The 13,613-nt window shown below is 37.0% G+C and overlaps 1 protein-coding gene across 1 annotated transcript in view; it reads right to left on the bottom strand.

Moving 5' to 3' along the window:
* LOC139469916 (ubiquitin carboxyl-terminal hydrolase 43-like) overlaps positions 1-11,924 on the bottom strand; it is a 52,292-nt gene extending 40,368 nt beyond the window's left edge. The window contains exon 1 of the mRNA XM_071252270.1: positions 10,962-11,924. Coding sequence (XP_071108371.1) covers positions 10,962-11,837 — 876 coding nt within the window. The 5' untranslated portion in view covers positions 11,838-11,924. The remainder of the gene's footprint in view (positions 1-10,961) is intronic.
* Positions 11,925-13,613: the final 1,689 nt, after the last annotated feature.

Raw genomic sequence — 13,613 nt, 5'->3', positions numbered from 1 at the left:
GCTTACTCACTCAAGGCAATTCACGCAGCCTGAGGGAGTGTGTAAAATATCTTCTTTTTTAATGTATGTATTATTGGTTACCATTATTTATGACATTATTAATGACATTATTAATGACTTAATTATTTTGACTATTCAAAAGAGTGCAGGCAAAACAGGTATCTTTCCCTGCATCATCAATTCAAAATATGATTAATATTCCACTTGCCATCAATATTGTGATTTGTGTGAATAATATTAATAATAGTCTTATATCATCACCTAAGGAAATGCATTCAGGAAGAAAGAAAAAGGAAGTGTAATTCATGAACTTATTTCCTGGGATGGACCATAGTCTGTGTTGAAATGTCTGGTACTTTAATTGTTCTTCCTCATGACCGTGGATCGATGCTCATGATGTAATTCACTGGGTTATTTACAGACTGCCGTCATATAGCTGGAATATTGCTGAGTGCAGCGTTAAACAACAAACCAACCAACCAACCATGGTAAATTTACACTTTTTTTAATATAAAGTCAACGTAAAAGCATAGGAAGGAGTATCGTCCAGAAAAAATGTTATTAAACAGGCCTCAAAGTTGCAACTAAAACGGTCACCAGTGTGACATAAATGTCAATTTGTCTACCAACAAATATTCAGAGGTTGCCAAATGACTACCTTGAAAAATATCTTGTGGCAACTAAATTCTATTGCTTCACATGTGTAGACACAAAAATAAATAACTTCATTAGTGATCCCGCTTTCTGATTTGTCTTTTTCCCCAATTTCAATGTAACTCATATAACTGTACTCATCCTCAGTGTCAATGAACATAATAATAGCTCCATGCAGCATTACGAGGATTTGGTTACTTAAAATAATTTTCCTGTGTGCAGTGCATTAAGTTTTTGAGCTGCTGACGTGCATAGAACATTCCGTTTCACTTGACAACGTCCTGGCAAAGGTACTTTGCCATTTTGAGCCAAAAACTGATCGTACCACCAAAAGTTGTGAGTTAAAACGAGTATGACAGTAACTTTGGAACTAGTAATAGTGATGTTGACATGATTCCAAGCTGATGGATGCATACTTCATGTCAGTCAGGGATAAACATCAACCTTGAAAGTCTACTGGCTTTAAGTAACAAACATTTTTTTTAAAGTTTCTGAACACCCTCATTACCCCTGATGATACCTTAAAACATTAGGAATACTTACTCAAGCTCATTTCTATTCCTGTATGTAGAAAACAACACAAGCCATGTTAGTTTGGGGATGGAGAAGACAAAGGCAAAGTTTTGAAACATGTGCTTGAACCTATTTCCATTTTTGAAAATCAACAACCCTCTCCAAGCATGGACTCCTTACAACAACATGACGTTAATTATGTTCAAACTGACTCCCAGCAGGAGTGACCTACATAACTTCAAAGTAAGATAAATGTGATCCATGTACCACTATTTACAAAGGATTGCATGAGTGAACGACGTAACCCAGATCTATTTCTCAAACCTCTGACAGAACAGTGTAAGAAATGAATACAAATGGCATAATCAGTTGCAGCATCAACATCTACAGCATGTCTTCACAAACACAGGCCCATTACAATACACCATAGCAGGAAGACGATGTCCCTTGAAACCCCAGATTATCAGATGAATAGGGCCAAGTTATTCAACAGACCTATTCCGGAAAAATGACTCATCTTTTTCCTGTACTCGCCCCAATACGCTGCACTCAGCTATATGACGGAGGTCTGTAAATAATCGAGTCTGGACCAGACAATCCAGTGATTGATATCATAAGCACCAATCCACATTAATGGGACATGCTTCAACCAAGTCAGCGAGCCTGACCACCCGATCCCGTTAGTCACCTCTTATGGGGGTTGCTGAACACCCATTCTAAGCAGGATCTTCATGGGCAAGTGCCTTCCCTGCATGGGAATTCCATGTAGTTGAGTTGAGTTGAGTTGAGTTGAGTTGAGTTGAGAATTGAGGTGACTTGAGGTGAGGTGAGTCCACTCGATGTCCAAAGACCAAAGTCTTTTGGTATGACACGGCCGGGGATCAAACCCTGTACCTTCTGCTCTCCGGGCCATTCTACTAGGTTAATACCCTAGACCCATTTGATGCCATCAAGCCAAATTCAAAAACACAATGCTATAAACAGCTGTCCAATCAAATTACGCTCTTGAGCAAGCGCAATTCTGTGCTCTCATACAGTTGGTTATAAGAGATAAGATTGTGACATCACTTCCAAAACAAAGCTATGGTCATGACGGTGGGAAATGCGTCCAGGACCATTATCATAACAGAATGAAGATACTATACACTGGGTAATCTAGGTATATCAACATGGATATGAGACAGTTCCTGCATGTCTAGGAACCTTGCTCAGTTCCTAACTACTGTCTGAGGAAGGCCTCATTCACTTGCTTCTGATCCCAATAATATATCTAAGATGTCAGGGCCAAGAAAATTCAAACTGAGTAGATAACACCATTCCTACTGATAAAACCCTTACACCCTAATGTCCTTGCTTCACAATAACATGCCTGACAAATTACACGCTCTTCAGTTGAAGCCAGGTTCAAGTCACCTGTTTCATGGCCTAAATCCTTAACAAACACCTGCGTTGTGAAGTCATGAAATTAGTTTTTTCTCCTGTCTGGCATTTGACAATTCAGATCAATTTCTTTGGCCACTTATGAACAAAGCAACTGAAACAAACTACAAATCATACACCCTGAACAATAAATCATATTTATCTAATGTTGTGTGCCAAATACAGCCCCTGGCTGTAAAAACTAGGTCATCAACACACTCCTTGAAAACACTCCAACTTCTTTAAGCCTTTTCACATGACACAGACACGTTCTGAATTTTTAACAGTTATAAACTCTGAGTACCATAGTATTCAACTCAATATGGGAATAAAGCTTTCAAACTAAACCACTAGACAGACATTTGTAGCCAGCTGACAAAAGCAAAGCCTGGATTATGAAGAGAGGTGGACACTGGACTCCATATTGGTCATGTTGTGGTCAAGCGGTCTTTGTGGTCACTTCCATAAACAGCGGTAAATAGTACAGGTGACAATTGCTATCAATAACAGTGTTCCAGGGAGGTGTGTAAATATGCTAACAGGATTGCTCGGTCACCTCACGGTCACATTTGTCACGCAGCGTGATCGGATGAGGTCCACACTCTATTTAGAATGTTTGTCATTAGCCCGGTATCTGACTTAGGTGCGAACATGGACGAAATCACGAAACAATTAACCGCACTTAACACTTCTTATTGAGAGCCAAGGGCCAAACAAAAACTAGGTTAAACTGCCCAGCTATCTTGTCTCACCTATATGTCGAGATGCTCAGGAATAATTGCCTATTTTAAGAACCTTGTCTTGATCTTAGCCAAGATTTCAAAATGGAATTTCTTCATTTCACCCCTCAAAATCAATTGAATGTGAGTGAAAGAATGTTATTTAAGGCCACAGACAGCATTATTATAGAGATACCATTGCAACCTGTAAATGATTGAACATGGACATGACAAATCATAAGCAATGATCAACTTTGTCAGCGTAAGATAAAACACATTCAGCCAGGTCACACGTACAAACTCCATCTCTACAAGCTTAGCCGCCTCTCACAAAAAGCAGTTAGTGGGGACCTATTTTGTTACCACATTGTTAAAATCAGAAACTAATGTCCAATCAGGCAAAAACAAGGAACAATGGCCAGTTAGCTTAAGACCTCTTGAACAGAATTTTAGTTATATTACAGGGTGTAAGCTTGATGTGAGAGAAAAACACCTTGAGGGAAGCAAATCTCAAAAGTTATCATCTTTGAAAAATAAGCACTGAGTACTCAACATGCTCAAGATAAGATGCATATTTGTATATAAATATACACACAAAATAATCATAATTACCCAATGCTCGCATGAAAAAATTCAAAACACTAGCATCACACTGCGGAACATATCTGTATCCCTTTGAACGTGTTACATTTCTTTACAAAACTTGAACTACTGCAGTGAATAATGCATAACAAAGGTCTGACTTATCATTGATTAGACATGTATATCACTTGTGAGTCTATGAAACATTACACACTTGGGGAAGCACAAAACAGATACAAATTAGAAGTCACTTGAAAGAGCATTAGAAGCTGAAGTATTTCTGAATAATGTCTGCATATTGGAGTAAAATACCCAAAACAGTGGAAGAAACTAAGATTTTTAGTCCACTAGTCCTTATAATGATAACATTTCGCAAAACCCTTAAAAAGGGCAAATTTCTACTTGTCCTTAGGATACCTTAACTATTAGGCAGTTTGGCAAGGACTACTGTGAGGACTAGTGCCGATTTGTAACGCTGCAAATAAACTGGACCCAAAAGAGAAAAACATACTCAATGTGAATAGTAACATTTGAGTTAATGCTCAGTTGCTTAAGTGAACACTCACAAACCAAGCATCTTAACCAGGGTGAATCTCAGATCCGTTCAGATGATCATACCATCATGGCATGGCTAAGGAACACTGTGCCATAGACAACTACCAACACATTTGCTATGCCTGACAATGGAGTGAGGCTACAAGAGGAGTTTGGTTGACTTTTATTGCAAGTATGCCAACACAAGGCCATAATACCAATCTGTTTTTAATTCAGTCTATTTGTTTTTCCTCTAGTGTCAGAGTCAGTATGTAAGAGGGGCAGTCGGGTAGCCTAGTGGTTAAAGCGTTCGCTCGTCACGAAGAAGGGTTCGATTCCTGAGATGGGTACAATGTGTGTGAAGCCCATTTCTGGTGTCTCCCACCGTGATATTGCTGGAATACTGCTAAAAGCGGCGTAAAACCATACTCACTCACTCACTCAGGATATAAGAAATCTTAACACAATGTAACCCAATTTTGGTCACGATCGAGTTTCATCATCTTTACATCACACAATAAATTATCCTCGGCTTTCTTAGGCCATCATAAATATCAGTAGATAGATTAGGGGTTAATATGTTTCATGGAATCCATCAAATAATTATGAACAGACAGACAGATAGCTGATTTTAGGGTTGTTAATACATATATAAACAAAACATATTGAACTGGGCAAAAGAACTTTCAAAGAGAACTATTCTACAGGGTGGGCAAGATGTCTGAAACAAAGGCTTTCATATGGTGGCCCATCTTGCTTTATTTATCATGTATTGTGTCATCTTTCAAACTGATGTAACCACTTAAAATAACAGTATGTTCCGAAGTGATGTTTGCATAAGGTAATCCAACATTTTCTAAATGTGAAACCAGTACAAGCTTGAGCAATACTAAGGATAGTCCATCATGTGAGTCGAAAATTTGGGGAGCCGGCCAATTTCAATGGTCAGTGTTGCAGTGAATAGTCTGATTAAAAAAGAAATTTCAGTAATATTCAAACAAAACTACACAAGAAATGAGTTTTCAAAAGTATATGTCAATAAGCTGTGGAACAGCTCCAGCACAAGGCCACATCAGTAGCCCTGTAGCTTGTGTTGGTTTTTCATGACCTGTGACTTGACAAAATGACCTGTGAGAGTATCAGCCTTGATCAATGTTTAGATAATAGCAAGGTGAGGTTTGCTCAAGAAATTAGTTTGTTTGGTTTCAGTGTGTAGATGTGCAGCTCTCAATGAACCAGCACGACCTCCACCAAACAAACACACCTGTCACACACAAGGCATGCAATACTAGGCATAGGAGCATACAACAACATGACTTCTCTACAACACAGTTTCATGGCTTGTGTCAACCTACAACACTATCTTCTTGTGGTGATATTGTTTAAAATTTAATGATCAAAAAGAAGACATTCTCAACTTTCTTTTTCAAAAATTGTCATGTGATATTGTTTAAAATTTAATGATCAAAAGGAAGACATTCTCAACTTTCTTTTTCAAAAAAGTCATGTGATGTTATCCAAGAATATAATACAGTTGTCAGGGCAATCATTTGAAAATAAACACTGGGCTCATAATATTTTTTGAGCCATTAAGCATGACTCACATGGTATCATTCACATAGGGTATTCCTAGTTTTATCTTGGGTATTGAATGTATTTGTACTCCCTTGAATCTACTGGGTGTCATTATACCAATGTATAGACCTTATTCAGAAATAATCCTGGCTGAAATGCTCTCAGGTGACTTCTAAATTTTGGGGGCTCCACCATGTGTGCAATATCACGTATATACTCGCGACAGCCTTATAGTTATACATGTCTCAGTTACAATAAAGAAGACCTATGGCATTTGTGCATTATTCACTGCGCTGGAGATCATGTACCGTATTCGACGTTATAGGCGCTCTCAAAATTAGAAATAGGGGGCTCTTATTATAATATTATTTTGGTGAAAAAAAGAGAGTTGAAAGATAAATTTCGTGGTTTATTCTGACAGCTTGAAATGTTTATATGCGACAGATATATTTTTCCAGAATATAATTGCCCATAATTAGGGGTGTATATAACAAGACTGCGTATTATACGCGAATAAATAAGTCTTTTACATTGATCAATCAGAAGGGGTGCTAATTGGGATTGTTCACTAGCCAATATATTAGCAAATATCGCCGTGGGCGCTTTTTAGAGCGGGACGCTTATTACGTCGAATATGGTATACGTGATTAGGGGTGTTCGATATAACTGGAACGCTGGTATATTGCAAACTGGCAATCAGAAATACATGTACATGTGTCAAAATACAACCCTTGTGTATCAATATTTTACAATACAGTCTCAGAAAAATAAATATATCATTAAATAAATAATATTTACAATCTTAAAGCATTTGGATGGACTAAGTTCCTATCTAAACCATGTAAACATGGTAAACAGTACACACTTCATACTATTTACATTAAAATTCTGTATTGATGTCATAAAAGGACTTAAAAGGTAGTCTCGTTTGCCATACTACCCACCACACAATCTGAAGTCTGAATTATTGATTAAGGAAAGAACCATTTAAAAAAGTATAAATATATATAATTTGGGCCCCAATATGTATACAACATGTATCACAATACACCTCTCTGTATGCGATATATTGCAATTCGATTTATTGGCCAATACGCTAACCCAAAATGTGATGCCTCTAATAGACTCTAAATAAAGATCTAGAAAGAAATACAGGTAGAAAGCAGAAAAGACTATATTGGGTCTTAACTCATGGTGTCATCATACTATTGGGTTTTCTGAATGCTTCATACAAATAATGGCCTGGGTAAATGGTTCCAAAATACCTCTTTCTTTTATAAAAGCAGTCAAATATCAATATTTGGGAAGAGTAGTTTAGTAAGAAATATTATTTGGCATAAAACTTCATAAGCATGAAAAGCATATGGAATGTAGGTCACTTTGACACAAAACTCCTTGAGAACTGGACTGCACAAACTCTCAGAACAATTTGAGATGTTTAACTGTGGTATACACTTGTTACTCTTAAATAATTGAAGCTCTGTCAACTTGGCACTTATTTCATTGCCTCAAAAGTATGTACAGATCTTCAACACAATAAAGGGTATTGTTCAGTCTTTTCATTCCTTCTGAATGCGTTTTACTTTTTAAAACCATATTAACATGATTAAGGAAACAACTGCCAAATGGGAATTATAGTAGGTCTGGTTTAGAAGCTCTTCTGTGTATTCAAAACTTGCATGAATGTCTTCTTTGTAAGTGAAATATGTGTTTAAGCCTTGTATCTGTCTATGATAAATTTGAACTACATTCTACATGGTATTCAGATCGATTTAATCAATGCTAATGGGTACAAATAATGTTAATTAATTCCATCAATATCTAGTTAGTGAACCCCCAAAACATGCAAAATTGACCTAATCAGAATGTGTAATGATTATATTGATTTCATTTAACATTGTCACAATATTTTTGCATCATTGTGAAACTAAGATGAAAGCGCAAAATTATTACAAACTAGTCATCTTGGTTAAGATAAGATAACATAAGATAGGATGAGATGATAAATTAAGATAGACTTTACTATCATTAGGGAATATTTGCTTGAAACATAAGAATCATAACGATGACACAAGAATTTAGTTATTCCCAAAGCCACTTCAATATCTGATTAATGATAGTGCATATCTTTTACCTATCACAGAGGCAGTGGCACTAAGTCACGGTCAATTCCAATATATATCAGATAGTCCGATAAATTGTTATGACACCCTGATTTGTGGTAGCAGAAAATATCTCATTTTTTATGTTGTATAGAGTTGTTGTTATTAATGATAGGTAAAATAGTATGATAATTCTACATGTACCGGCTCATGTCGAAGTCTTGGACTCACAAAAGGAAAACATCTTCCAGAGTCAAGAGAGTTCACTGACTTTAAAAGTCCAGTTTCCACCGTTGCCGAACTAGGCTGGAATTCCTTGGCTCGATCATAGAGCCACCAGTGGCTATTACGACTTATGTCCCTTCTATGCCTCTCCTATGAACCAATCAGATTCCACCTCTCATATTACTTGCATTTACTTTAAACAAAATGGCAGCGCTCAGTCAAGACGATCTGATCAATAAACGAGATCTGTATTATTATAAAACGAGTCTTACATCGTGAAGTGCAACAAATCACATGAGCACCTTGAGTAAAAACATGAAATGATTCGGAAAATATCTGTGGACAATGAGTTGGCGGTGCACATGCTTTGCAAATCCTGCAATCGACCAAAATCTGCGTGACAGTTAATTAACCGGATTTCAATTTTGGTGCGCGATTTCGATTGGACTATGCATAGACTCGTTAGTCAAGCCAAAATGTAACTCCATAATACCAGCCTAGTTCGGCAAGGGTGGAAACTGGACTTTTATAGTCAGTTAACTCACTTGCCTCGGGAAGATGAAGGAAAATGGCAAAGTGTAGTTAAAAAAAAAATGGAAAACAATCAGACATAAACATCTTCTTTGAAGTTAAAGGCCACCAAAAGCCTTTAAAACAAAATTGTCAGCCACTTAACTTTCTCAAGGTTCAGGAAACTTTAACCCTAAAAGAATCACCACTGATGCAGAGCCTGTCAATCAGTGAAGTCATTTGCTACAAACACAGCTATGTGACATATACCACCTTCGGCAAACAAGCTGTCATAAATGCCAACACAGTTTACCTGGAATATGACAGATATATGCAAGATATAAACAAAGTGTTGTTTCACAATGGGTCTTTATCCAAACATGCCTGAAGTCACACGCAAAATAATATCACTCAAGGATATTTCCTCTGAATGAATAAAACATGTTTCAGATGTTTTTATTTTTCACTTAATGAACAAAGGAGTATGGTTTCAGAGCGCTGACTTGTGACGATGCCTTAAGACTATTACCATCAGGGACTGAAACTGAAGTTGGTTACATCACATCAACCACACATTCAAAATGAGGAGCAGATTATTTGGATTTAATTTATGCTATCTTTATTAAGTCTCAATATAAGTCTTCCACAAAACACTTCAGTCTTCTTACCATAACTTGTCAATTGATATCATTTAGTACATTACAGTTCAAACATAAGGACATTTAAGTTAGCCGCTGAAATATCAAATTTTTTTGGGCATGTTTGGAACCATTAAGAGATTATGCATCATCAGGGTTTTACAGAACGCAACATATTGTGTAAACAAATTAAGAATGGATGCATATATAGGGTTATTGAAACCAGTCAAAGCTTCATTCACAAATACTTTATTTCTATTTGTTGTTTATCATTTAACAGCAAGAGAACAATGCACAACCATTTAACTTCAGAGACCATTTATCTAACTTAATGGATACTGGTATGTACCCTAAGGGGCAGAATAAATTTAACTACCTTTTCAAGATGACCTAATATGATAATTAGTATGCCTAATTTGACAGCTTTATTAGGGCTAATTATTGACTGCCTAAAGAGATAATAAATCTCACTTTTACATGTATACCATTTCACTTAATTCCCATTATTACTAAGTATGATTACAAAGGATCCATACAGTATTGCAAACTGAATAATATTTCCCTGACATTGAAATGGTGTAATACATCATGGCTTATTGGAATTACCATATATTATACTTGAGCCATAAATATTGACACCTAAGGGCTATAAAACACTCCCTTTTATTTATTTCTGTATATGTTCTGTATCATTTTCTTCTATCACAAACATTAACAACATATTTTAATATCACCTATCCAAACCTTACTACCCTCTATCTAAACCCTACATGTCATTGTATCTCTGAACCTGCGTCATTTTATGATAATGTAGTTGTGAGTAGATTAAAGGATCATGATGACAACCGATTGACAGACAGCAGGACACTGACCACGCTGACTTGGGGGACCTTCACCTGACCTTTGATCCTAACTAGAAAGCTATGATAGGTGGGCCCCACCATGAACCAGGAAGTGTACACTAATAGGACATGGGATAGTCAGTGAAGACTAGTCTTTGAAAAGAAACATATTACACAATTCACTGATACAAAGTCATTTTGAACTTCATAAAATTAATGATTTTCATTTATTCAGACTTGATATATTTAGTGTTGTTTGAGACATTCAGGATAGTAACAAATTGTCTACTTTCCACATTATCAATAATTTGTGTCTGTCATCCAAAATATTTTGAATTTTGTCTTGCAATGCTTGACACTTTAACTGTTAACTCTCTGAAATGATATAATTCTTGTGACATATGAAATGACTTATCCAAACTGTTATTATATCAAATTGTGAGGCACACTGAATGTTCAGTACACACACACACACACACACACACACACACACACAAATAGGAAAATGTCTATGTTATTATATGTGTAAAATACCATGACATTATTGGATAGTGCCAATAAGCAATCTTTACAGCGGTAATGTCACATATGTTCAAAACAAAAGGCTGTTTAACACAAATCAAATAAAAAGAGCTTTTCGATACGTACCTTCAGTGGTTTGTTTTTCTTCTTAATGTTGGAGTTTAGATCTTCATGCAGTCTGTCCAGCAGCCACAACAAAAACTCCTGTGCATCATGTTGAGAACTACCTTCATACTGATGATTAGCTTTCCCCACGATGGACTTAAAATCCCTGGACACTTCAGCACTGTATCGGTTTGACCAAAAACATTTCAGAAGCACTGCTAAATGCTCAGTCACATCTGCTTTTATGGCACCTTTCCTGCTATTTCTCAGGTTTCTCAAATCCTCTTTAACCACTCCATCAACAAAGTATTCCACAAATGAATCTGTGTTCCCAACGCACTGTAAAATCGCATTCATAAAGCAAGTGTTCCCATGATTGTTAAGGCCAACTGTTCCAGGGGTTTTCTCCCACTTCGGGCCTGTGAAGCTTGGGTCGGTGATGAGGGGCCTTGACGTTGATTCAGACTTCTCGTGCTTTCCTCTTCTCGATCCTCGAAGATCAGGTGCATCGTGAATGTTGTCATTTCGTCGTCGGAGTGTTGGTGTCCATGTCACACGAGATGACGGATCCTGTTCGTGTATTGAGCTCGCAGAAGATGAACTCTTCATTACACGATTCATTAGTTTCTTTATTGATTTAAAAGATGTCTTACGCGACTTACTTCGCCTTTCTGATGGCCCTATGGTCCGTCTTTCTTCAGGAACATCGGAATAGTAGTCTTCTCTTTGACTTCGTCTGTCAACAGTTGTCAACACTGCGCTTGTGCTTACCTTTCGGTGGCCCGAGTTCAAAGGGGCACCTACTCCTGTGCTGTAGGCGCCATCGTCGTCGTCGTCATCCAAAATATCCCCCTCAGATGACGCTCTTTGTCTCCCACCTGGAATCGTTTCAGACATTGCGAAGGAACGAAGAAACAAAGGGACAAAAACTCTTTTTACCGGAGATATGTTTCCACCTGTAGACTTAGCTTGACATCCATGTTTACGAAAGCATGATGGGTAATTGATTCCCATAACGAGGCCGTGTCCTACAAAATACTCCCCTAACAGCAAACTGTCTTTAAACTTTAATTCTAAGGCTTCTGTTGATTCTAATGATCACAAACATCGTAACCGAAGTATAAATTCTATGTAGACACGATAGTAATTACATTGCTCTGACCAAATGTTGTTGTTTTTCAAAGTTTAAACCGTCTGTCACGTGATCAGGTCTAATTAGCCCAATCAGTCGAGTGACTTACTGTTTTGGCGTCTGTCCAATCATGGACACTTAATACGACGGTCCAATTAACGTTACGTAAGCACTGCTGGCACCTTATCACTTCAACACCTATTGTTTATTAGATTAATGATAGTGCAGTTTTATTACAGCTGTGATTAACGCGTACTGATGACTAGGGAGCCCTAGTAAACACCTAGTTAATTCCTATGCAATACATTATTTGATTGATTGATAGTTTGATTTTACTTAAACCGATTGAAAGTAATGCATTGGACCGAATCTAAATTGAACAACCACAACTATTATCCGAAAAGGGGTGTTTTTTAGTTCTCTTACGGTGTTTTCCTGCAATGGTTTCCTGCATGTATTAGTTTGAGAATAAAACACAACTAATATTTTTAAGATAATCACATAACTTGATAGATAGTTCAGCCAGAGACCATAAAATAGATCTGGTTCAGCAAGTATTTTGTTGTTTCCTAAATCCTAGTTTTACTTGAAAAGTATTATTTATAGACGGTATAACTGGACAATTCTTTCACATTTTTGTTTGTTATACAGACTCACGAAATCAAGTGCGAACAATAATAAAACCGAAAACTGTATCGATAATATTTCAATGAAATAAGGAACATTTGAAAAAGAAAATGGCCTACCTTTACCCGCCAAATCCGCTTTTGGTTGACGCTTTTAATGCGGAATATTTGAATACGAAAATGGAGAGTTGCTCATATAAACACATATGCATGTAATAAATCTATGCGAGTGTTTAACTGTTACGGTTATATTTACATTCCAAGAATAGTCTGTGAACGGCTAAACAACCAACATGTCGCCTAGCTTTGACGTGTTTACATACCAATCGGAACAGGCTTCACATGTTACTACAGATCGGAATACCTGTGCTGTTATATAAGCGCGTTTCCGAGTATTCACGAAAAGTGTCGAACCTTGCGGAACTCAATGTGAATAACACATTAAAAGATTGCATTTAATATTTGATTCATTTCAACACTGAAGTCGCGGAACTCGAGTCTGTCAATCCAATCTCATAAGCATATTTTTTTACTCATGACATGTTATGAATTTAGACCATGTGGACTGACCTCGCCCTTAATGAACCTTGAGGCTACATGGTGTAAAGGTCAACTACAAAGAATAAGGGAATGGTATTTGATAATAACACTATAAAAGCTTCAGTTTTACAATATACTTGCCATCAAACGAGTTCCCGTATTGTAAGGACAACAAGAACATCTAAGCCGGAAAAGCAATACACCAGGAAGTCAGGTTATCCGGACGTAACAAGGTGATGACATTCTTTGTGTCCACGCAGTTGAAATAAAAGGAAATATGTTGGCGTGTGAATAGAAATTAAGTTATATCTTACATTTACATACCCGTGAAGATTCCGGGGTGGAATAGGTCTTCAGCAACCCATGCTTGCCGTA

This window comes from Haliotis cracherodii, unplaced genomic scaffold, assembly GCF_022045235.1.
Source record: "Haliotis cracherodii isolate W230 unplaced genomic scaffold, xgHalCrac1.p SCAF_2, whole genome shotgun sequence".
NCBI lineage: Eukaryota > Metazoa > Mollusca > Gastropoda > Lepetellida > Haliotidae > Haliotis > Haliotis cracherodii.
The sequence above is the reverse complement of the archived record's forward strand: the minus strand, read 5'-3'. Positions and strand labels throughout refer to the sequence as shown.